This window comes from Arachis hypogaea, chromosome 8 (assembly GCF_003086295.3).
Source record: "Arachis hypogaea cultivar Tifrunner chromosome 8, arahy.Tifrunner.gnm2.J5K5, whole genome shotgun sequence".
NCBI classification, from domain to species: Eukaryota; Viridiplantae; Streptophyta; class Magnoliopsida; order Fabales; family Fabaceae; genus Arachis; species Arachis hypogaea.
The window spans coordinates 50,368,133-50,394,705 of record NC_092043.1 but is presented as its reverse complement, the minus strand read 5'-3'; the positions used below and the strand labels follow the sequence as shown (position 1 = coordinate 50,394,705).

At 29.4% G+C, this 26,573-nt stretch overlaps 3 protein-coding genes across 3 annotated transcripts; 1 reads left to right on the top strand and 2 right to left on the bottom strand.

Moving 5' to 3' along the window:
* Positions 1-1,872: 1,872 nt before the first annotated feature.
* On the bottom strand, positions 1,873-4,097 carry LOC112705488 (protein MAIN-LIKE 1-like). Its single transcript, XM_025756312.1, has 5 exons — positions 3,864-4,097; positions 2,545-3,287; positions 2,338-2,425; positions 2,113-2,244; positions 1,873-1,953 (listed from the first exon to the last, which is right to left on the bottom strand). Exons 1-5 carry the CDS (start codon positions 4,095-4,097, stop codon positions 1,873-1,875), a joined length of 1,278 nt encoding a protein of 425 aa, XP_025612097.1.
* Positions 4,098-5,405: 1,308 nt separating this feature from the next.
* Positions 5,406-7,221, top strand: LOC112708136 (uncharacterized). Its single transcript, XM_025760291.3, has 5 exons — positions 5,406-5,537; positions 5,620-5,836; positions 6,008-6,213; positions 6,289-6,370; positions 6,544-7,221. The coding sequence occupies exons 1-5, from the start codon at positions 5,529-5,531 to the stop codon at positions 7,110-7,112; spliced, it is 1,083 nt and encodes a 360-aa protein (XP_025616076.1). The 5' UTR covers positions 5,406-5,528; the 3' UTR covers positions 7,113-7,221.
* Positions 7,222-11,866: 4,645 nt separating this feature from the next.
* Positions 11,867-16,066, bottom strand: LOC112708494 (palmitoyl-acyl carrier protein thioesterase, chloroplastic). Its single transcript, XM_025760634.3, has 6 exons — positions 15,471-16,066; positions 14,756-14,889; positions 14,312-14,425; positions 13,890-14,067; positions 12,690-12,758; positions 11,867-12,225 (listed from the first exon to the last, which is right to left on the bottom strand). The coding sequence occupies exons 1-6, from the start codon at positions 15,888-15,890 to the stop codon at positions 11,962-11,964; spliced, it is 1,179 nt and encodes a 392-aa protein (XP_025616419.3). The 5' UTR covers positions 15,891-16,066; the 3' UTR covers positions 11,867-11,961.
* Between the last annotated feature and the right edge of the window lie 10,507 nt (positions 16,067-26,573).

Genomic DNA, 26,573 nt, shown 5'->3' with positions numbered 1-26,573 from the left:
AAAGGTGAGATGGCTAGTGAGGATAGTTTTCTAGTGCTAGTACACCACAGAGGATCGATTAAGAGAAAAACTCGCTCTGGGGTGAAGTTCACGGATAAGGATCCTCTATGTATTATCATGAGCCCCGGCACCAGTTACGATGGTCTCGCGAGCTCTGTGCTTGGCAAACTTGGTCTGGAAGGAGTGAAGAGAGTTAAGAAGTTTTTCTATCGCATTCCAATCACGGTGCTCCACGATACGGTGAAGTATGATTGTTTCACGATCGGGAGTGATGAGGACTTGCAGGTCATGTTTCTTTCTCGTAGGCAGTTTCCGGAGGTGAGGACACCGGAGCTGTTGGCTAAGTTCGTCGACGTGGTATCTAGCTCTGGTGGGTCGAACCGGAATGCCAACACTATAGCCACGGCGGCCGGTTCGAGCTCGAGACCTGCGGTTGCTTCTTCCTCCGTTCCAGTGTATGAGGCAGCGGTCCAACCTGCCGCCTCCCCATCGTTTGCTGTTGATCTCGCCGGCAATGTTGGAGACGAGGTTGGATATGATGAACATCATCCGACTGAAGTACAGTTTCCTCCTCCGGCTGGTGTTGGTGAGGCATTGTGTGATGATCCAGATGATGATGATGAAGTCGAGGCGGATATTATCGCTGATGAAAGCGGTGATGATGTTGGAGCGAGTGATCCGATAAGGCCTACTGGTGGTTCTAGTTCTGGCACCAATCAGTACCCACCCCATTTTTCATCGTTGGATCTGGATGCCATGAGGCAGGACGGACATCTTGGGCAGGTAGCTGGATTTGGCGCTAGAGATACCGACGGGTCTGCCGGTATAACAGAGTTCCAGGTTGGTCAACAGTTCCAGGATAAAGACGAGGCGCTGTTGAGTGTCAAGACGTATAGCATCCGCCGAGGGGTACAGTACAAGGTGGTTGAGTCTGACTATCGCCGGTACGTGGGAAAGTGTTCTGAATTTGGGAATGGGTGCACATGGTTGATTAGGCTGAGCCTCCGACAGTGCAAGGGCATCTGGGAAGTCAAGCGATACAATGGGCCGCATACCTGTCTCGCCACCTCCATCTCCAGCGACCATAGGAGCTTGGACTACCACGTGATAGCGACATTCATCATGCCAATGGTTAGGGCTGACGCATCCGTCAACATCAAGGTGCTTCTAAATGCAACGGCAGCACATTTTGGCTTCAGGCCTACCTACCGGAGGGTGTGGATGGCCAAGCAGAAGGCGGTAGCAATCATCTACGGGGACTGGGATGAGTCGTACAACGAGCTCCCTCGGTGGGTCTTAGGAGTTCAGTTGACTATGCCTGGCACTGTAGCAGTCCTCAAGACATGCCCTGTTCGAGTTGGTGGACAGGTGGATGAGTCTCAGGCTTATTTTCATAGGATGTTCTGGACTTTTCCCCCTTGTATCGAAGCATTTCGGCATTGCAAGCCGTTGGTGAGTATTGACGGCATCCATCAATATGGCAAGTATGGGGGAACGTTGCTCGTGGCGATTGCACAGGACGGGAATTCCAACATACTCCCTGTGGCATTCGCACTAGTTGAGGGTGAGAATGCTGAGTCATGGTCCTTCTTTCTCTCCCACCTCCGACAGCACGTGACACCTCCGCCGGGTCTGTTAGTTATTTCAGATAGGCATAACGGTATCAAGGCAGCACTTGAAGCACCTGATGGGGGATGGCTACCTCCGTCTGCATACAGGGCATTCTGCATTCGACATGTTGCAGCGAATTTCGCCCTGCACCCGGGCCATATCTGGAACTCGCCCTGCACCCCTCTGCGTCGCCTCATCCGGAATAGGAATACCTCTCGGATCCCCCAATAACATCTCCGGCGACAGGAACCTCTTTCCGTGCTAATGCCACCATGTCAAGAAATCATGAGAAGGACCGGGGTCTGGCACGATGTCGAACTGTAAAATGTGCTCCGCACGCTCCTGCCAGTGAAGATGCCAGTCAGCTAAGTGCGCCGGGAACCAACGGTCACCTCCTCACCCGTCCTTCGACATCAAGAAGTCGATGTTCAGGGCGGGACGCGGCGGGGGGGGGGGGGGGGGGGGCTGAACGCCACCAAACTGCGGTAAAACTCTATCAACCTGATGCCACTCTACCACAGCAAAATAAATCAACGACGTCACACACCGCCATAACATCGTATGCCGCGGCTCCAAGACCTCCGGATGGACAACCTGGATCACGTCGAGTGCGCTATACGGCATCCATATGAACTGAAAAAAGCAATCAATAAGAGTTTAACACTTCCGTTAAACGATATAAACTGAAACAACGACTGGAGCTAAGTATGGTTTCAGCGTACTTACATCCCGAGGCTGTAACAAGTCGATCTTCAGGCGAGCCATATGTACCCGAGGTCCCTTGTTGCTAATCCCAGGATTGTAACCAGACCATCTGCAAAAGAGGTTAAACATTCTACTGCATTCATCACTCACTCTACAATGCATGAAATTGCTTCCATAATATAAAAAAAAAATACAATAATGATACATAGCAGAAAACAATAACGGTACCTCGAGGAAAGGGGCCAGCTAATCTCATCATACCCAGTAGGCCTAAATGAAGGAAATCTCCAGAAGATCCAAGACTGTAGTAACTGTAAAGGCCCAGCTAACTTCACGACGTGTCTGTTGGTGACTCGGCACATGCACCGGTACAACCATGCTAGTGCCGCCGACCCCCAACTGTAGCCACCCATCTCCTCAAGCCGAGCAACATACGGTAGCCATCTGATGTGTATATGATTGCCGGACTTGTCGGCAAATAGCTGCGTGCCCAATAACATCATGATATAGGCACGGGCAAAGCGCCTAACTGTCTCCTCATCAGCCCCGTCGGGACACTCTCCAAATGTCTCCTGGAACCAGGTGCAGTTGACTGCGAATTTCTGAACCTGGTTCTCGGGAGGTAAAACCCCGAGCAACTCATGGAACCACTGCCAAGCTGGCCTCCCACCCTCAATGTACAGGTGGAAGTCCGTCAAGCAACCACTGACGTAATGTCCGTCCACTGGCAACCCCAGCTGGTATGCAACGTCCTGAAGCGTGATAGTGCACTCCCCAAACGGCATGTGGAAGGTGTGCGTCTCAGGCCGCCACCTCTCGACGAATGCGCTGACTAGGGGCTCGTCTAGTCGGAACCATCTGTCGTTTAGTCTCGCAAGATGGTACAATCCGGCCATCTGCAAGTACGGAACGTACCTCTCATCAAGACGCATCCCCTGCTGCCGCCTAACGCTGGATATGCAACGACGAGGCTGGCCAGTACATAAACCGCATAATTAGAACAGATCCACAAACCACTAAGATATACAATTTATTTCGTAAAGAACCAAAAAATAAATGGTGCAACACAAGATACATGAAACAGGCAACCAACATTGCATACACAAACCGCTAACATGAACCACGTGCAAAAACCATCAACAAATACAACAATCACTAACAAGTAAAACCGTTAACAAAAACCACTAGCATACACCTCTATCATAAACCACAACCTTAAACCACTAACCGTCACTAAAACCACTATCCACAAACCATTAACAAAAACCGCTAACAAAACAAAATAAAAAAAACCACTAACAAAAACCACTGGCCTAAACCACTACCTTAAACCGCTAACACTAACATAAACCGCTATAAAAAACCATTAACAAAAACCACTTGCCTACACCACTATCCTAAACCACTATCCTAAACCACTAAATGTTACATAAACCATTACAAAAAACCACTATCAAATACCACTATCACAAACTGCTTTCATCAATCACTACCATAAACCACTAACAAAAAACACTATCAACAGCGCAACATCATAAACCACTAACCTCGTCGTTGATCATTCCGGCGATATGAGCAACTCCATCCAAACGATAAAGCCTCCCCGGATCGTCCCCCATCCCCTGAATAAGCCTCCCTTGTCTTACTCGGCCCGAATGTTGGTCGTTTTCTCTGGGATTTGGTGGGGTATGAGAATGACAAAGTGATTCGAATGAACTTGGTTCGAACTCCTTATAGCCGAAACCCTTGTAATTCGAATCAACTAGATTCGAATTACTCATGTTCACAAAGCCCTACTAATTCGAATCAATATGATTCGAACCCCACTCATGTGTCGTTTTCAATGTAATTCGAATTGACTTATTTCGAACTACACTATTATAATTCGAACCTACTCGTTTCGAATTACTAAGGAATTTTGTTTGATAATTCGAATCTTATTGATTCGAATTACATTGGAAAATATATTGTACGTAATTCGAATTGATTCAACTCGAATTACATGGAAACCTAATTCGAATCCTATTGATTTGAATTATATAAAAATGACTTCTGGTGGATTGAGGTATCAAACTTTGATTTGGCTGATTTCCGTAAAAATGAGCTCCCCTTGGCTCAATTAGATTTTTTACCCAAATTTTTTTTATATGTATATTTAATTTTATATCACCATATGAATAAAAATAATTACTTTTAATCATCCACATGTGAATAGTAATCTAAAAAAATAAATATGATTGAATATGGTATAAAATGGTTTAAACTATCAATGTATCAAAATTAAACTTATTAAAATTTTCTTGTATTTGAATGACAAAAATGCAAATACACCGATTAACATTTTCTATGTAAAATTTTTTTCTTATCATAACTTAACGTTCGTAATTCTGTTAAAAAATATAATTATTACTATAAAATTTATTATATATAACTTTTCATATCATCATTCCAGATGTTGTTCATATTTTTAGTATTTTAAATTAACAAAGACTTACATCAAACATATGCAAATAACATTTTTTTAACTAATTATTAATATATGTTTTTTTATATTATTAAATTTTAAATAATTTAATCTTTTAAATAAATATATATAGAATATAATTATTTCTAATTATTCACAACTGCTCCTTACAAAGGATATACAAAATGAAGCTAACCTCTTTAGTACTCAAATAACTTTCTCTACATTCTTAGTACATAAAAATGGAACTATGCTGCTCTCAAAAAATAACTTTGCATGAGAATAGGAAATGAAAAAAAAAAATTAGAGCTCCATTTCGTAAATGACTTGTACGACAGTGATTTATCTAATATCAAATGGTAAAAGCTTGTTGTGTTTTGAAGTATGATAAGAAATTTTTATCATTTATATTTATTAAGGTAAGAAACCAACAATTTGTAACGAGTGTGATTATATTATTTTAGATTAAAATCTTTTTAAAAAAATTATATGATATTAATATTTTTTTAAAAATAAAGTTTAAGAGAATAAAATTGTATTTGTATATTTTAAATATTAATAAAGAAAGAGTAAAAGATAATAAGAATAAGACATTTCAGAAAAAACAAAACACTCTTCATAAAAAGAACAAAAACAGAGAATAAAATATTAAAATTAACACAAACAAATATTAATAGCAACCTCCACTTCGCTTATCCCACCCTTCACACCAATTCCAACCTGAAATCAAGAACAACAGCTAATACAAATGGGAGAGGCATGTCACAACTATTCTCTATCTCTCTATTTTCATTATCAAATTTACTATTTTGTTTCGCTCTAATTTTGCTGTTTTTTAGAAAGAAAATAAATTAGAGAAAACAAGAGTAGCGGAAAAAGAGCAGCCAATAGAACCAAAAAAGGCAGAAACAATTGTAGTAGAAGATAAAGGAGTAGAAAAATTGATGGAAGAACCAAAATCCGAAGCCGCAGTTCTACCTGAAATTGTGCTAAGAGTGTTCATGCATTGTGAAGGTTGTGCCCGCAAGGTTCGTCGTTCACTGAAGGACTTTCCAGGTTTGTTTTTTTAATCAGATAATATAACAATTGATTGTATGTACTCTAGTCTCTATGTACTCTATTATCAACTATATTATTGCATGTATCTTTTCCACCTTTTAAAGTATTTAGATTTTTTATTTATAAAAAAGAAAATTATAGATTTTGGTTATACCACTCTATTTTTAGGGGTAAAAACAGTGATAACAGATACTAAGTCTCAGAAAGCAGTGGTGAAGGGAGAAATCACAGATCCACTTAAGATTGTGGAAAGAGTGCAGAAAAAGAGTCATAAGAAGGTGGAACTTCTATCTCCAATTCCAAAACAGTCTTCATCAGGGGATGAGAAAAAATCACCAATAGAAGAAGAGAAGACTAAGCAAAAGAAACAAGAGGTTCATTAATTATTAATTTTAAATCTCTCTCCTTTCGTTTGCATTAATTTTAATTTTTTGTTCACATATGCACAGATTATAACTGTTGTTCTGAAAGTTCACATGCACTGCCAAGCTTGTTCACAAGAAATCAAGCGACGAATACTCAAAATGAAGGGTATGTATGTCCTATGTCAGTTACCTTTCTTTTAATTTTTTTTCCTTGAATTATTATTTTCTTGAATCATGCAAATACTTAATCTGTTTTATTCTGTAAATTTAATTATTTAAATGAGTAATACTATAAGCGAGTGTTTTTCATTATTGATTAATTTATTATTGATAATGAAGGAGTGGAATCAGCTGAAGCAAATCTAAAGAATTCATTAGTTAGTGTAAAAGGCGCCATTGACGCTTCGAAGCTTGTTGACTACGTGTACAAGAGAACAGCAAGATATGCAGTAATAATAAAGGTAGAACCACAGAAAACATCAAAGATTCAAGAAGAGAAACCAACAAATTCAGAAGAAGAAAGAGCAAAATTAAAGGAAGAAGAAAAGTCACAACAAGAACAAGTTGATAGCACTGAAAATAACAAGAAAGAAGAAGAAAAGAAGAATAAAAAAGAAGAGAAAGTAGCTGAAGAACAAATAAAACAAGAAGAGAAAGAAAAAGAGGATAATAATAATAATAATAATAATAATAATAGTAGCAAAGAAAAAGAGATTAGTTTGACTAAAAATGAATATTACTATTACCCACCAAGACATGAAATGGAGTTGTATGCATATGCCTACAATTATAATCTTCCACCACCTCCACCTATTTCTCTTCTTAATAATGCACACCCTCTTTATTATCAAAACTATCCTCCTCAGATGTTTAGTGATGAAAATCCAGATACATGTAATGTTATGTAAAATTCTAACATTTAAGATAGTTGTATCTTTTCTTCTTTATTTGTTCAGTTATTATTGTAATATTAGCTGATATGATATGATATGATATATTAAATGTTTGAAAGTATAATCTACATAAGTAGGTTGTGAAATTTTTTTGAATCATTTGTATGTTCTATATATATATTTGTAGGATAATTATTAACTAATTTTTCTCGGTTCACTTAGTTTTGTGTCAATGGTGTCAGCAATGAAGCAAGTAGAGGATGTACTATGCATTTATGAGTAACAACTAACTATATTATTGTTTCAAGAAAAAATTGATTACTAAACAGAGAATTTGATATGCACATGATTTTTTTGGTGACTTGATATGCACATGATTGTTGATTGATATATGTTATTTCAGTAACCACTTAAAAAATACCAAAACTAGTAATAAAAGAGTAGGGTTGGGAGAAAGTACTTGAAACTGAATTTTAACTACTATGATATTATTGGATATTACATGTACTACAATTAGAAAATTAACTTTTATGAAAAATGCTTTGGTTATTGGTCACAGTTATTAATGTAAAATTTTTATTTAAGCAATATATATTAATTGTAAAAATATTTAAAATAAATATAGTTTATAGATAAATATCTTTTATACTGAATTATACTCAATTTTAATTTATAAATAACTTAAAAAAATTATATGTTTATATTATTTTTCATCACAGGTATAATATTAAGATGTCGTAATACGATGAAAGTGAAAATTTATGCATGGAGTAAATTCAGTAGAACTGACTTGTTCTTAAACTTCAGTAGAAAATAATATTATGAAACCAAAATACAACATAAATTGCATTCCAGTATATTCTTTTGGTTATTAACTATATATATTTTGATATATGATAGTGAAAATGAATAAGATTTAAAAAGAGAAAATAATAATAATAATAATAATAATAATAATAATAATTGTGATAACCAAAGTTTGAATCTCTGAGTAGTGTAGTGCATGATGATGTATCTGATTTTTGTAACATCCTTAAGCTAGCATTAGTAGGTAGTTGATTGACTGTAATGATGATAACAATGCTATTGATTAAATTAGTTTTGATTAAGCTTCTTGAGATTTGTGAGTTTTAATTTGGAATAGACAAATTTTATGACAAAACTGTGTGGTATGCACTAAAAGCTATATTGATCTTATGATACTTGTTATTTCACATTTAAAACGTTATAACTGATCTTGCTTTTTTATTCTTGGTCATTAATGTAAATTGACTAAAATTATATATATGATAAAAAAGATAATAATAAAAATAAATAAATTATTGATAAAATTCTACTATAAAATTATAAGTTATTAAAAAATACTAAATAACCTAAAAGAGTATTCTTTAAAGAATTATAGTTAACATATTTAATATTACAATTTTATATTTACTTAAAATCTTCTTTCACTTGTGGTAGTGTGTCCTAATAATAATTGTAAACAAAAAAAGTAAATCATAAGAGGTTTGAAATTTTTGATAGGATCAGACAAAAAATAATAGAGATAATTTTATTTAAAAAATACTAATTATTAAAAATTTTAAATTTTTAAAAAATACAAACACCCGTTCACAAAATTTTACCAAACTAAATCTATATATATATTTTGGTCATCCTTAATTACTTTTTCTTTTCTTGTTATATACCATATAATATTCAATCCTTATTGTTTTCATCTAAACTATTGAAATTGACACTTACCTCGTGGAAAGTACATCCGTTATCACAATTGGCACTTTTAGGCACTGATAATAAGTTGGTTTTGTTGACTACCTAAACCCAGCGCCACAAATTGGAGAAATTTGAACCAATTAGATGATACTCAAAATTAGTGAACCTTTCATTTGTCCAATCAAAGTTAGAACATAAATCGATATAAATTGGCTGGATGAACGGTTCATAAACTTCTATATATGTACTAAAAAAAATTCATAATATCTAATTGATGATCAACAATATTTTCTAATTTTCCTAAAATATATAACATAAAAATTAAATTTATTATAAAAATTTTATTAGGTCAATAAATACTAATATATTCATTAATTTATCATTTTGTTCTTCAATATATTTAATGATAATAAATATCGTAAAATTATTTAAGACGATAAACATTTTATTTTTTAATAAATATTTTAGAACTAAAATCCTAAAAATAACACACACACCAATTTTTTTTTTCAATCTTTTTTTATATATTAAATGCATTCTAATGTGTAAATTTTGCATTTGAAAACTCCTAACAAGTACTCACTAAGAACATTAGCAAAACCCTACAACTTATGGATAGTACCAAATGACAGGCTTAATTAGCTTAGGATTTAGATTTGGATCTAAAATCATTGATCATAAGAGTAAAGAATTTATTATGTTATTAAACTGAGTTATACATTATTTTTGAAAAAAAATTACCTATTATCATTAGACAGAGCAAGGGAGTGTCACTTTTATGTTTTAACACTTTTTATATATCCAAACAAATTAAAGGACAATAAAATACATCAATTTGATTCTATTTAACACACCCCACAAATTAAAAATACTTGAGAGAATCATTAATTATTCAATTTTTGTTTGTATATATGCTGATATGATGAACTTGCATGTTTTGTATACTGGTTAAAAATGTGCTGTTTGCAATAAAGAGAAAATGGAGACACATAAATGACATTTCTGCATTGAGGAAGATGGTGGGGCCACTCTTATCAACTAGCTAGTAACTACCATGCATGCATTGTTACAAATTAATGCTCTTGCGGATTGAGTTATAAATGAACATTACTATTACTTTACTATATGTGGACAATTTAATTAATAAGTAATAATGGTAGCTCATACTACTAAAGTACTAATTGTTTTGTGGACCTTTTTTCATATGTTGTTTGGTTGGAAAATAATAATTTTGCAAAGCCATGCATATATATTGGTACCACATACAAGCTCATAAATAATGAGGAGAATAATAATAATAATCTTAACGACCATGAGAGACCACTTTGTTTTTTTCCACGAGTAAATATCTCTAAAAAATTATTTATTTTTTAAATTGATTATTAAAAGAATTTTTAATTAAATTTATTTTTTAAATATTTTAAATTAATTATATTAGTCTTTTGTTACTTTTTTGTTGTGGCATCAAAATTAAGTTTGCTAATGTGACATAATAAATAATACCATAACACATATTTAAAAATTTTAATTGATTATAATTTAATAAGTTTATAAAATTAGATCAAATCAAAACCTAATGCATTAGAATATCTCAATTTAATATTGATTTGATCTAATTTTATAAATTTATCATGTTATTTGCCAATTAAGATTATTAAGTGTGTGTTGTGATGTCATTTAACGTTTTACATCCGCAAATTTTAACTACATTAGCACGAAAATAGCATAAGGACTAACATGTGACTAACTTAAAATCTTTGAAGGATAAATTTGATTAAAATATTCATTCGAAACTAATTTTAAAAATAAGTGATCTTTTAAGAATTAATTTGACGATTTATTTTTTTTCATAGAAAAATTTTTCTTTAACACGTATGAAATTTAATTTTTATTTATAATAACAATAATAATTTTAATTACAAACTTTTATGTAAACTTTAGACACATTAAAAATCATATACGCCCAATTTTTCTTATTCAATATTACAAACTCAGTTTCTCCTATCTGATTTCATGCTTAACTCTTAAACTCTATGATACTCAAAGAACCTACCCAATTTATTAGGTTCTAGGTAGTCCCTTCTAAAACAAGTAGTATAGGACATAGTTATGTGCTTCCACATGAAGGAGGAATCTTTGGTAGAGAGTGAGTGATAGAGTGATAGAAGAGACTTGGAAATAGTTAGTGATGGAACAACTACTAGTATAGTGTAGGATCATTCATATTTCACTATAAATTTAAGAATTTAATTTTCTTGAACCCTCTTTTAATTTCACGTGAATGAATAGTATTTCACAAAGAATCTTTAATTGTACTATGGTTATTATAGCGGGTTGTTTGTATTTGGTCCGGTTGAAAATTTAAGTTCTATGTTGCTATTTATGAATAATTATTTATTTAATATTTAAAAAAATAAAATATTAATATTATATTATGATGCACGATAACTCACATAAATATAGGATACGATACAATATAACATATAACATAAATATTATATCAAAAAAAATTTATCACAAAAATATATCTCTTACAGATAAAAGGATTTTTTGTTTTATACTAATTTTTTTCTTGAGATAACAAAAATTGAATTTCTAAATATTTTCGTTATACAAGATTTCTAATATCATATCCTGAAACGGTTTATCATAAAAATTTAAATATCAGATAGAAATTTATAAATGTTTTTCATGGGATTTTTTCAACCGAATAGATTAAAAATTAATTCCTCACGAATCTAAAATTTATTTAAATATTTATTATTGGTCAATAAATTATTGCATACAAAAAGCAAAATTCGAATTTCCATACTTGTTTAAAAGTGAGTGGACTAATCATACCACCAATTCAAATCGGTTAAATTCAATTATATACATTCATCTATTTAGTTAATTAGTGAATCGATAAAGAAAAAAACAGGGCATAAATAATATAAGGAGTGCATTACTTTAATTTTGGAAGCAATTCCATTTTAAAACAAATAATGCAAAGTGTTAGCTATTATTATCAACATATACATGATTAATTTCCTAATACATATATATACATAAGACACGTGACAGAAAAAAATAAAATATTTACAAATGTAAAGAAACAGATGAAGAGGCTAATTATCAGAGTTAATTATTATTATATACATATATAATTAAATTAAATTGAATCAGCATAGTTCTTGAAATGCCATTCAGTTCTGGCTCTAACGACTTCAGGTCTTTGATCATCATCTAAAAGACGAAGCAAGTGTGTGAACTGCAAATTGTTGTTTACTTTTCTATTAATGGAATTGTTTGCATGAATGAGCTTTGATGTTGGAGTCGCCATTGATTCCAACATGTTAGATTGTGTACACTCTCTCCTAAACTCCAATGTCATGCTTGTCATGTAATAATCTTCTAGCACTTTCATTGGCAAGGACTAATGCAACAACAATCAATAATAATAAGACAACCAAGTTATTAATAAATAACATTGATTAATAAATCATAAATGTAATAAAATATTAGGTAAAATATATTTTTTATCTTTAGAATTTGTCTAAAATTTTAAAAATATTTTTTAATTCTGTTTTATTTTAATTTTATTCCAAAAATTTTTTATTTGTACTAAATATATTTCTGATGGTTAAATTTTTAAAAAATTTAAAATTAATTCAGTAATAATACATGACAATTATTGATAGTTATTTTTGTAAAACTGTTACTAAATTTGTCCTAAATTTTTGAAAAATTAGCTATCGAAAAATATTTGATGTAAGTCGAAATTTTTTGAAACAAATTAAAATAAAATAAAATTTAGATATAATTTTAAAAATTTTTAATAAATTTTAAAGATAAAAAATATATTTTATCCTAAAATATTTTGAGTCTGATGAGTATTACCTCCAAAATCCATCCAATGTATTTCACATTGTTAACATGCTGGTTAGCATCCATGTCGTTCCACCTTGGCTGTATATTTGCATGCACATAATAAATAAATCAGTTTCTTTTTAGATGGTTATAAATAAATCATTTATTAGATTAATAAATATTTTAGTGATGGATTTATAAGTCTTTAAAAAAAATAAAGTACTATTTAAGTCTTTGAGAAAATTTTGTTATAAATTTATAGATTTGACTTTTACATTTCTAAAAACTTGAAAGAGACTCATAAAATCTATCGTTACAATTCTTTAGAAACTTATTTGATATTTTTTGCTTTAAAAACTTATAAATCTATAACCAAATTTTCTCAGAAATTTATTTGGTACTTTGCTTTTCTTAAAGGATCTATAAATTTATAACAAATTTTTATTTATAGTATTACTCTAATAATAATTTAACAAACAATTTATATATACCGCTATACTATAGTAATTTACTAATTTGTTTTACACTAGACACTATCTATTGGTTAATATTAAAGTATGTGGGCCTCTTGAGTGTTTTTAACGCGGTGTAATTTTATTATTATAGAAAAAAGTTTACGGATAAGTAATTTTATTTTATATTGACTAATATTTTTAATTATAAGTTTAATATATTTAGTTTAATAGTCTAATGATATATTTTTAGTCAATTTTTTTAAATGTTATTGACTAATTATAGATTAAAAAACAATAAATTTTACTAACTGTTTAACATTATTCATTATTATATATAGAACTAGATGAAAAATTTTTAGGGATTAATAATTTTTAGTTTTTTTTTTGTTATTATTTGACTAGTACAAACATTAAATGATTATCTTTAATAAATATATTTTATTAATTCATGTATGCGAATATATTTTATTAATTTATATGTATAAATTTTAAAAAAATATTAGTATAAACTATATTATTTATGTGTATAAATTTTTATAAATATAGATATAAATTATATATTTTTTGCATGTAAAATCTTTATAAATATGTGTGTAAATTATTATTGGTTAAGTACTAACAAAAAATAATATTTATTGATCATATAGCATTATTCGAACAAGATAAATTGTTTTACTTGTTCAAAATTGTCTAATAATTTTGAGTTGAGCTAATCAAATATGCACTTTGGTTGAATAATAATAACTACTATGAAAATCATGTAAAGAAAACTTACAGCCAATCCAGTTTGGATGTTCTCAGCATCTTGATCAGTAAGCTTATGAATCTTTTCAGAATATGTGTCTTCATTAGAAATGGCAAACCTATTAATATAGAATGGTGTAAGCTCTTCTCTTACTTCTTCAGGTATCTTGCAAAGTTTTCTTGTTTCTCTATTCATCATCACCCACGTACTGCATCAAACCAAGTCATTTTTATCATGCATGTAATTTTCGTCTTTTCTAATTTATTAGACAACTTGAATTCTCAGTAGAATTAGAAGTTTAAAAATTTAATCAGAATTAAACTAGTTAGAATAAAATAATATATTTATATATAATATATATATTTTTTAAAAAATTTATTTTTTATATTTTATTATTTAAATTGAGTAAGTATTAAAAATTCGAATTAATTTAACTATTTGGCATGCAGTACCTTGTAGCCTTTACAATGACTTCTTTAGTGAAGTGATCTCTGATTACCCAATCTCTGCGCATTCCATTCTTTCCATGTGCATCAACCCAAGTATCAATTTCAATTATATCCCCCCTGTCATATATGTCACAGCCATAATTAAATGTATTTAAATGGTTATAATGATAAATTTGAAAAGAAAAAAAAAGCAAGAACTTATTATTTTTATTTATGAAAATTTTTAATATTTATAAATAAATAAAATTAATTTTATACTCACAAAAAATGAATAATAATAATTTTTATTAGAAAAAAATAGAATACTAACAAATTTAATAATGAATGAAATTAATGTTAGCCATGGTTAGGTATTTTGATAAATAAAAATAATAGTTTTTTATGTTATAAATAAAATAAATATTATAAAATTTTAAAAGATACAAATGAAAGAAGAAGAGTAACTACCAACTGCTATATCTCTGGACTTGAACTTGAATGCGAGTAACAACCCAGATGAGTTTTCGGATGCTCATCTGGCGTGTTGCTCCAAATCCATTCCCACCTATTCCAGAGTTTGCCACATGATTTAGAGCAGTTTCCTAAATATATTATTAAGAGAAAAGTTAGATAATTAACAATTATCTTTTTTAATATATCTTACATTTGAGTCAAAACTAGTTAACAATAAAGACTCAAGTATAATTATTTTTATATAAATTTGATAGTTAAAAGTTGTCAAATGACTAAATTATAATCTAATAATTCTTAACTATCGAATTCACATGCAAACAGCAACAATTATAGTCTCTCTAAAAAATTGATGACTGTATCAAAGATGCACTTATTATTGCTAATACTAGTATATCGCTAAATTTTGAATTGGTTAATTTAAATGTCCCCTGACTGTAGAATAATAGAATATTCCAAATCTACACCAAAATATTGATGACGGTTTTCAAATATCGTAGAACCGGATGAGATACGATAAGATAAAATACAATAAAAAATGCAATAGAATCAAACAAAAGACAGAAATAACGAATTACCTATTTTTAATCAACCCTTTCATTACAAATTCAAAAATTCAAAATTGCAGGTAAGTTTTTCACCCTAGTGAAATTTGAGAGTCTTTTTTATAGTGCATGAACGAAATTAATTAATTAATTAATTAATTAATTACCTGAAGAAAATTGAGGATGGTCTCCATAGTAGCAGTTTGATCTGGTCCAATCTCATAAGACCTTATAGCAAATATCTGCCTATAGACGAAAATACCCTCCTGAAACCTTCCATGCATGCAAGTTACAAGAGCTTCCTCTGCTGAATCTTCCTTTAATTTTCTCAAAGTCAGAGGAGCCTCTGCCACACGCACCCCATTCACCTTATCATAATTTTTATTATTTATGTTATTATTTTCTCCATTATTTATTGTTCCTCCTAATCTTCTATTAGAATTTGCATTCACCATTAATGAAACTCTTCTCTTATTATTAGGTGATGGTGATGAAGAATGAAACCCTAGCTTAACCACATTGTTGCTCAAGCTACATGGAAATTGTAACCCTAAATTGATGGATGCCACCATTAATGTAAGTTGCATGCTAGTTAATTAATTTTTTTTTCTTACCATTAGAAGATTAATTAATGTTTGTAGGTGTAACCTTTTTTGTTAACTATTATATGATTAGTGAAAGGTGCATGTCGGATTCAAAGCCTAACCAACCAAATCGAGTGGGAGGGAAAATTGGTGAGACATGCATCGTTAATAACTTGGATTAAAAAAAATAAAAAAAGATTGTTTGTGATTGAAGACATGTTTCAAATTTAGATTACATATATAGAGATACCTCTTGTTTTGAAATAGCAATAGCTAGAAATAAATTATGGGGTTTTTTTATGCATAGGTAAAGCTAGTTAGAAAGGAGGGAAAAAATCTCAAAAATACTTGCATTTTTAAATTCAAGAGTAGTAAAAAAAATGAATAAAAAGTAGTGAGTGAAGTCCATAATTTGTTGTTCTAATGGTTGATAGAATAGATGATATTTGTCAAACAAATCAAACCTTTTAAGTTTGCTTTTGTTTTTTCAAGAATAATTTTGTCCAAATTATTTAAGTGGAAGCGGATGAGTGAGTTGACCACTTGACCAACCCAAATTGATTTTTTCGTCTCCATTCTTAACCACTTATAATTTATTTTCTTTTTTTTTTTTTTGTCAAAGCCTATAGTTTAGGTTGACGGAGACCATTTTATTGAATATTATTTGGGCCACATGGAAATGAGCCCACTATTATTTGGATAAGGCTTTCAATTAGAGCATGAAGAAAAACAAAAAACATAAGGTCCATGGATTTTTTTTAATTTCTCACCGTGGGACCAATAAATTTGTTATATGTACAAAGTAAGATTCTAACCCTCAACACTTAAAAAAAATAATTACTCTCAATATTATATTTTTAATACACCATTAAACGAATACTTCTAATTTTGTCGAGCTTTAAAATTGTGAGTTATGTAAAAAATTAAAAATATTATAATATAAAATTAATAAATTAAATTAATATCAATAAGAGTTTTGTAGATCTTTTAAGACTATAGGAGGTTTAGATATTAAAAAAATAATTTTTTTTATAAATTATAATTTATCTAAGCTTTGTTTTTATTTTGGGTGGTCTACGAAATCATTACCTAATGTTTAGAACATAAAATTCAGGTTGCAGAAAAAATTGGAAGATGAGGATCATATATTGGGGCAAGAGTTTGATCCTACTTAGAGCTATTTTTCAAGTCAGAACCCGTCATAACCAGTGGGATTTTTAGCTTTATTTAAAAGGAAAAAAAATAGTACCTGTAAACCAACAAAAGAAAAAAAAAAGTACCTAAACCCTGTCAATCCTTGTCTTTTCTGACACCATTTTAACGTTTTTTGTTCTATTTTATTTGACCCAGTAAAATGAAGAATATCGTATTGTGGCTTAATAAAATGTTTGGTATTAGTTACTTTTTCGTTTTTGGTCTTGGATGGTTGGTATTACTTTAAATGCCCCTGCTCTAACCCTTTTTTTTTTCTCATGAAAAACTCAAGGCCCATTGTTAAAAATAGAAAAATCTTTAACAGCATAATTTCAGGATTTTTTTTAATTTAAATTAATTAAATATTTTATTTATGAAAAAGTAGGGCAGCTAAATGCCTAAATGGACATTTAGGCCTAACTCATTTAAGTTGATGGGTTAAATAGACTGATCCATTTAAGTTTGTTTTATTTATTGGTTATAATTGTTCAGTTCAAATTATTTATGATTAGTCTAATAAATTAAACAATGAATCCGTTTATTTTTTTATTTTTTTTTTTAAAAATATTTTAACAAAAATTATTATGTTCAGATTAAAAACTTTAAACAAATATTTTTTTTTAAATTGATAGGTCGAATTTTTTTTAGTTAGATAATAAAAAATATTAATTTTTGAAAAATATAAAAAAATTAAATAGACAATAACCTGTAGACTAATATATTTAATCCATCATTTTTTTTTTCGAACAGGTTAATCGAACTTATTTCATTTAATCCGAAATTTTGCCCCACAACTAAGACAACAAACAGCTACATGAAAAACCTGATATGTCATTCACAAATAAAAAACCAACCTTCCTTTTAATTATAAAGTAAGTGTCTGTATAATAGATGGTTAATTAAAATAAAAATAACGTATTTAAAAAAAAAGTAAGTTTCTCCCCATTAATACCTTGTATTTAGATTTTTGAATTCACCTGTCTACATCTTTTCAGAAAATAATGTGATGCACATATCAGTTTTTATACGAATTTCAAATGGATATTTTTAAGGTACAGATGCAAATTTAAAGATATGCCTACGTGGTAACATCTAAACCACACATTCTAAAGCCACATTTTTCACTCAAAACCGTAACTCTTTACAAAGAAAAACGTCACCTAATAGAAAAAAGTAAATTAGAAGAATTAAGAGAAAAAATAATTAAGTTATCAAAATTAATAAATCAAAAATTAATGATTTTAACTAATGTCAACTGTAATGACACCGAATTCTTAAAATCAATACAAAATGATTTTTCTCAAAATCTTTATTTTACTATAAGTTTTATTGAAGGACTTCAAAAACCTGAAAAAACATATTTTTCACATGGAATTTCTAAAAAATGTTACCATGGAAATGATTCCCCACATCTTTATCATACTTTTAACCCACAATTAAATTCTATAGTAGATATGCTTGAAGAAATATTAGTATCCATAAAATTTCAAAGAAATAAGGAAAAAGAGAATCCCAAAGAAGAAAAATTTCAAAATATAATCAACATAACAGATTTAAAAGTGAAACCACCACTAAAATTATGAACATTGAAGAAAAAATAGAAGAAGTCACAATGCTTTTTAAACAATTAAAAATGGCTCAAGAAAATAGTATTATGGAACAGGAATTTCAAATAGAAGAAGAATTAGTAAAATCTGAAAATATAGAAAATGAAGAACACATTTTAGATTATTCAAGTGACGAAGAACCAGCAATCCCAATACAAGTAAAAAATGAAGCTGAAACATCTAAGGATAATCAATCTCAATTTAAATGGAAACATGTTTTGATAATTATGCTTTTAAAAAAGGATTTATAAAAAAAGATTCAAAATATACAAAAATACCATCAAAATACGTTCCTAAAATTCAGGAAATGGAAGGGGAAAGAATGTTTGACTTAGACTTTAAAAAGAATGAAAAAGAAATTTTCGAAAATTGGTTGAATTCCTTTTTGTTAGAAGCCTTTACTAATCCAAAACTTAGTGAATTGTCTGGAAGAGATATTTGGAATTACATAGGGTTTCGTACTAAAGGAACCATAAGAGATTATATGACATCAATAGAAAACCAAATAATAGAAGAATTAGCAACAAAAACAACAGCTTATGATAAGATATTATATATAATAATGATTCTATATAAAGAATTTTTTGGAAAAATATTATAGATCATAGACAAGAAGTCTATAATAAAGAATATCAAGAAGCAAAAAATCATTTAGCTAATATTCAGATATATGATCTATGTAATGTAGAGTCTTATATATGTGAATATAGAATACATTATTATAAATTAAAAGAAGAAGATAAAAATCATTATCTTAGTATGTATATAACAAAATTTCCATATCCTGCTAATGAATTTACAATGGGAAGATTTATAAGAGAAATAAATAGAGGGACAATTGAAAATAATTTTGGTGGAGCAACCACTGCAATAAGAGAGGAAATAAAAGAACGTTGTATGCAAGAAGCAACTCAAAAAAGATTTGCAAATATAATTAGAATTTGCTGTCAGGATAATGAAGAGATACCCAAAAAATATGGGCTTAATAAAAATTTTCAAAAGAAAAGAAAATACCAATTTAGAAAAAGAAAATACTATCCAAACTGGAGAAAAAATAGGTATTTTAGAACAAGAAATAACAATAAAAACAAAAGGCAAAAAAGTGACTACTGCCCAAATAAAAAAGAAAACTGTAAGTGTTGGTATTGCCAAGAAGAAGGACACTATGCAAATGAATGTCCGAAAAAGAAGGATAAAAAAGATCTTACTAAACAAATAGAAATTGCTAAGTCTTGTTTCATGAACCTTTAGAGGAATCTGATGATAACTTAGACTATATTTTTTAATATGTCTCAGAAACAGACTCAGAGACTGAGTAATAATGCCACATTTATTACTATAAAAATAACAGAAAAATTTATAAATGCTTTTATAGATTCTAGAGCAACACAATGCTTTGCTAGTTCAAATATAAAACTTGATTGGAAAAAATAAAAAAAACCATTAAGAGTTAGAATAGCTGACAAATCAATACATAAAATTGACCAAAAAGCAGAGATGGCTGAAATTTTTATTCAAAATTATAGGTTCATTGTTCCATCTATATATATGTTAGATTCTGGAATGGATTTTATCATAGCAAATAACTTTTTAAAACTATATCATCCATTCATTTAAGAATTAACATATATAGTTTTAAAAGCTTCACATGATTCTTCAATAAATCAAAAATCAAAACGTATAAAAATACCAACTACTACTATAGATAAGATCTTAAAATTTAAAATATTTTCTATATTAGAAACATGTTATTTAAATTTATACTTTCAGATAAACATTCCAAAAAATAATCTTGAAATAAAGATAGAGGAACTTTTGGATGAAATTTGTGCTGAAAATCCTTTAGATATTAAAAATACAAATAACGAATTAGTAAGCATTAAATTAAAAGATCCTACAAAAGAGATAAATGTTCCAAATAAAATTTCTTATTCCACAAGAGATAGAGAAGAGTTCTCTTTAGAATGTAGAGATCTTTTAGAAAAAGGAATTATAAGATTAAGTAAAAGTCCTCATGCGGCTCCAGCCTTTTATGTCGAAAACAATAATGAAATTAAAAGGGGAAAACGAAGAATGGTTATTAACTATAAGAAGATGAATGAAGCAACTATTGGTGATGCTCATAAACTTCCAAGAAAATATTCTATTTTAGAAAAAATAAAAGGAGCGACTTGGTTTTCATCTCTTGATGCAAAATCAGGATATTGGCAACTTCGTTTAGACGAAGAAACAAAGAAATTAACTGCTTTTACTTGCCCAACAAAAGAATCAACAAGTGTGTTACTCTATGAATGGAATGTATTACCATTCGGATTAAAACAAGCTCCAGGTATTTATCAAAGATTTATGGAAGAAAATCTAAAAGAGTTAAATGAATTTGTTTTAGTGTACATTGATGATATACTAATTTTTACAAAACAGGATAAAGAAGATCATCTTCAAAAATTATTAATAGTTTTAGAAAGATGTAAAGAAAAAGGACTAGTTCTTAGCAAAAAGAAAGCAAGAATAGCAAAACAAGAAATAGAGTTTCTTGGATTAATTCTATCCACTCAAGGAAAGCTAAAGCTTCAGCCAAATGTCCTAGAAAAGGTAAATTTATTTCCTAATAAAATAGAAGATAGAAAACAATTACAAAGATTTTTAGGATGTATAAATTATATTTCTGATCAAGAATTTTTAAAGAATATAACAGAATACACTAAAAGCTTATTTCCAAAAATAAGTACCAAAAAAAATGGAAATGGGATGAAAAAGACAGTATGCAAATTCAAAGGATTAAAGAATTATGTGAAAAACTTCCAGAACTTTATATTCCAGAAGAAAATGACTACTTAATAGTAGAAACAGATGCTTCAGACATAACCTGGTCAGGATGTCTAAAAGCTAAGAAAGCTATAAAAAGTTTGGAACAAGAAAAAGAATCACTAGATTCTAAATATTCCCCAAAGGAATTACTTTGCAGGTATATTTCAGGGACCTTTACTCCAACAGAACGGAGATATACCACTCATGAAAAGGAAACTCTAACAGCAATTAAATCTCTTAAGAAATGGAAAATTGATTTACTACCCAAAGAATTTACATTAAGGACAGATTCAAGTTATCTAACAGGTTTCATACGATATAATTTAAAAGTTGATTATAATCATGGACGATTGGTAAGATGGCAATTATTTTTGTTACAATATCCAATAAAAATTGAATATATTAAGGGTGACAAAAATGTTATTGCAGATACATTAACAAGAGAATGGATTTCGTCTACAACGCATTAGATCAAGAAATTCAGAAATACGAACAAGAACTTGAAAAATGCAAGCATTGTCAGCAAATAAGGACACAGATCCAATCCTTCAAAAAGGCCATCGAAGCAATGAAATCAACACAACAACCAAAACCATCAGAGTTCAGCCAGCTAAGCGTGGTGGACAAATCAGGTGAAGAAAAAATTCCAGAAAATAAAATAATTGCTGAAATTATCAAAAAATCCACCCAAGATAAAAATATTATGTAATTTATAATGGCCCCATGAAAGGAGTATATGATGCCTGGGAAAAAGCAGCACCATTTACACATAAATCAAGGATAATTCATAAAGGAGGGTTTTTAACACTGGAAGAAGTAAAGGAATCTTTCAGGGAATATGAAACTCTTCATCCAGAGCAAACCCTAAAAAGAGCAGATAAAGCTCCAATTCAAACCCAGAGAACAGGAATAATAAGAAACATTCCTACAAGGACCGAAATCAAGGAAAAGAAAAGGGTCTGTAGATCAAATCTCAGAGAAACCCTTAACATAGTCCTAAATTGGACTGAAGAAAAAAGGGCAATCTTGGGATATTATCCTATTGCCAAAGAACAGCTAACAAAGCTGGTTATATTTCCAGAGGCTTCCCCATCTGACACCTATCAGTTTTTCCAGTATGGATTAATTAATACAATTTTAATTTTTAATGATTTGAAAATTATTAGTGAGTTTCCTGCAGGATTTATTGATGTAGTAAAGAGATTTAAAAATATGATTGACAACATAAATCCAACGGATATATCCCTAAAATTTACGAATAGTCAACCTATTTTTAATGAAGAAGAAGAATGCTTGGTTCCAGCACATCAAGTAATCTTCATGTCCGTCTTCCCAGGAAATTTTCAACCAATTGATCAAGTTCAAGATTTAACAATCTACAGTCATGAAGGAAGACTAGCCAGCACACTAGCAAGGGTCTTCGAAAGAACTCAAAAGATAACAAGGGAATCTCACACAAGAATCAATTATAAAAGCAGAAATACTTTGCTTGTGTCCAGTAAAAGGAATGAAATTGAAGAAAGAGAGATGAGACTCTTAGTGGAATTTGAATCAGCATTCTACAACTTATCTGGACTCTTAGAAAAGCTCCCCGAAGGGATAAAGAGGAATATATGCTATTTGATAAAAGACAGAGAAGACCACAAGTGCCAGCTATGTGTCTCAGAGTTATCTGAAAAAAGCAATAATGAAACGGAATCAACCCACATGATAAATGAAGGAGACAACGCATCTGAAGGCCACATAATGAAAGAAGAGGACAGCACATCTGAAGCATCTCTCAACATTATTGCATAGTGACGTAAGCGCTTAGGTCATAGAGCACCAACAATGTAACTGGTGCAAGATAATAAACAATGACGTAAGCAATGACGTCATAAGAAGGGTAAGGATGGGAATTGTCCATCAGACCCAACCATTATAAATAGGTTGCTTAGGCAATTGTAGAGATCATCAAACCATAGAAAGCAGAAGGCTAAGAGTACTCATATGCTAAGAGAGCAAGGAGGAAGCGACCGAGGCGATTCTATAGTTTGAAGAAGAATTCCCTTAGAAAAAACCAATTCTAAACTCCCCTCTGGAGTTAGTATCTACAATCTCCCCTCTGGAGATAAAAACATCTTATGTAAAATATTCTAAATAAAGGAAGTTTTTCTCCAGAAAGGTACGCCTTTATCTTAATCTAATAGTTATGAATTATTTAGAAAGTTTAGAATTAACGGAAGAATCTGATTATTATAGATTATCTGCCTTATTAGATAATGAAAAACATGTTGTTCTAAAAACAGAATTAAATCTCAAATCAAATGAAAATTTTAATAAACAAAATCTTTTAAAAGAAGTTTTTAATAGAAAAAATATAATATACTATGGAAAAATTCAACTTGAAGCCCATATAAAGATAAAATCTGCTAATGGAGAACTTGAAATAGCTTTGATAAATGATGAAGAATTAAGTAAACAGATTGAGAAAATTAAGGATCAACAAAAAAGATCTAAAATTGGATGGATTCATATTAGTACTATACAAGTCTTAATCAAATCTACATATATGAAAGGAATTAATTCACCAATAAGCTTAGCAATCTGTGACAAAAGAATTACTGATGACCCAATAGATCAAATAATTGGAATTGTTCATGGAAACTTGGCAAACGTAAATGTTAAATTCAATGCCCATCTTGGATATGCTATACCTTTATCAACTGAAAACCTTGGAAGATCTATAAGTTTGGCTTATAAATTTCATAGAAAGAATCTAATGGAACAAGACGATGAACCTTTTTCAATTACATATGCAATAAATTATGCTTTAACAAATAGCCATCATAGTATAATATTTAAAATCAGAGAAAGAATTTATGTTGATGAATTATTTCAGAAAATTGTAAAAACAGAAATACCAAAATATAAAGCTACTGAAAACCCAGTTCTATTATTAAAAGAACCATCAGAAAAATTAGTTTCATCGAATTTTAAAATAAGAGAATCTAAAATTAATAGCCCTTTAAGTTTATCCAAGTTAAAGATTAAAGAAGAAAATTCTGAAATAAAAGAATTAACAAAAAAGTTCGAAAAATTAAATGAAACCCTAAACATTAAATTATGACAATAAATAAAGAAAAAATATATGTAACTTATCAAGACAAGAAACAAGAGCTCTTTGAAAGAGAAAATCGGTTGAATTATTTACAGTTTTCTGAAATAAATCAAAGAGCATTTGAAGCTCTAAAAATAATTTATGACAAGTTAAAAAGAGAAGTCGAAGAGCTAGAAAAATTAATAGAATCTCTAGAAAATAGTGATGAATCGATGATAGCATTTGCAGAAATTCTAAGATAAATAATGAAGCATACAAAGATTGAAAGACCAGAAAATAAAATAAAAAGAAAAAAAGCGAAAAAATTAAAAAGTAGAATAAAAGAGTATAAAAGGGAATTAAATAATCTTCGGATCGAAATTAATGACCTTATAATAAAAAGGATCGAAATAAGAATAAATATAAACAAGTTAGAGTTAAATTTAAAAAATTTATAAATGCTTGGAAAACCATATTATGACTTAAAAGAATTAAAGATGTTAAAAGAAAAAATGGAGAATAGAGTTGAAAAGTTAAAAAGATATTTAGAAACAACAGAAAGTGTAGAAATAAAAGAGGTTATTGAAGATTTGAGAAATTATATTAAAAAAGACAAACAGATAAAAGATTTTATATGCAATAATCCATGCAAAAAAGAATATTATAAACTAAAACAAGATTGAAAAAACTATAAATCAGAACTAAAAATACTAGTAATAGTAAAAATGGTCAAAACTTTTGGTTATAAATTGGCAAATAAAGTACCACCAATCAAATCCATACAAATTATACATTTATTTGAAGAGTTAATAGAAATTTCGAAAAAGAAATTAAAAGAAAAGTCGACTTTAAAAATTGCTATCAGAGCCAAGTTAACGATTAAGGATAACACTTTATCTTTAAGCAACACTTTTAGTAATACGTTTTTTAAATCAATAAAAAATAAAAATCTGTATATTCCCATCTGTATACTAGATGAACCCATCTCAAATATATTTGATATATGAATAGTATTTTTAGTATTATCCATTTCAATTATTAAACTTTCAACCTCAAAGATTACGTGATGAGTCAGTCATCAAGATTCAACAGGTACTATCAAGCTGACACCTGTTGCCGACCTTCTTTTCCTGGAAAAGACGTGCACACGTGGCTTGTGTTTTGAGCACATACCATCTCAGGTGACATTATTATTATTGCACTAACAAAATCGTCTTCAATTGATGATTTTTATTATAATTATATTAGGTGTATATTAAATTTAACTACTAAAATTAATTATAAATTATATATTAAAAATAAATTAAATTATATATATTTATATAAAATATATTAATAATTAATTTTAATGTACAACAAATATTTTATTTTAATTATCACATGAAGCATCTCAATTCTCTAGTCTTGGACGGTGCTCTAATTATTGTGACACGTTAAAGTCAGAATCTGAGAATCCGATCCAACCTCTTCTCTCCCACTTGGCGCCTATATAAATTATCACCTTTATTATTTATATAAAAATAATAGTTTAAATATAATTCACACAATCACACTTTATCTAACTATTCTGATCAAACTTGGTTAACATGGAAATTTTTTAAAGTTGTATTAAAAAAGAATTAAAATTAAGAAACTGAGATAAATAAAAAAATTAAAAGAGAAAGACTAAATTAAAATTTTATATTATATATAATATATAAAATATATTATTATATCTTAATATTATATTTAATTTAAAATAAATATAAAAATTTATAATAAATTTAAGAAGTTAAATAAAATATATATTTCTAAAAATATTATTAAAATTTTAATATTATTATATTTATTTTAGTTTTTTGTATTTTTATTATTAGAAGTACTAAAAGAACCGAAAGTTTCTATTAACTAATAACTACAATTTTAAATCTCAAATTTCAATCTCAGTTCCAGTATATAAAAAGAAACGCTACTTAAATTTCGTTCTAATAATATCACATATTCAACATTTACCATAAT

Bases quoted from the DNA above. Each gene is read 5' to 3' on its own strand.
- LOC112705488 (XM_025756312.1), bottom strand. From the start codon at position 4,097: ATGAGTAATTCGAATCTAGTTGATTCGAATTACAAGGGTTTCGGCTAT. The intron at 2,426-2,544 runs GTACCGTTATTG...CCTCTTTTGCAG, and splicing joins AGCTGGCCCCTTTCCTCGAG to ATGGTCTGGTTACAATCCTG. The intron at 2,245-2,337 runs GTAAGTACGCTG...TGCTTTTTTCAG, and splicing joins ACTTGTTACAGCCTCGGGAT to TTCATATGGATGCCGTATAG.
- LOC112708136 (XM_025760291.3), top strand. The intron at 6,214-6,288 runs GTTCATTAATTA...ACATATGCACAG, and splicing joins CTAAGCAAAAGAAACAAGAG to ATTATAACTGTTGTTCTGAA. The intron at 6,371-6,543 runs GTATGTATGTCC...TTGATAATGAAG, and splicing joins ACGAATACTCAAAATGAAGG to GAGTGGAATCAGCTGAAGCA.
- LOC112708494 (XM_025760634.3), bottom strand. From the start codon at position 15,890: ATGCAACTTACATTAATGGTGGCATCCATCAATTTAGGGTTACAATTT. The intron at 14,890-15,470 runs GTAATTAATTAA...TAATATATTTAG, and splicing joins CCATCCTCAATTTTCTTCAG to GAAACTGCTCTAAATCATGT. The intron at 14,068-14,311 runs GTACTGCATGCC...GGTTTGATGCAG, and splicing joins GTCATTGTAAAGGCTACAAG to TACGTGGGTGATGATGAATA.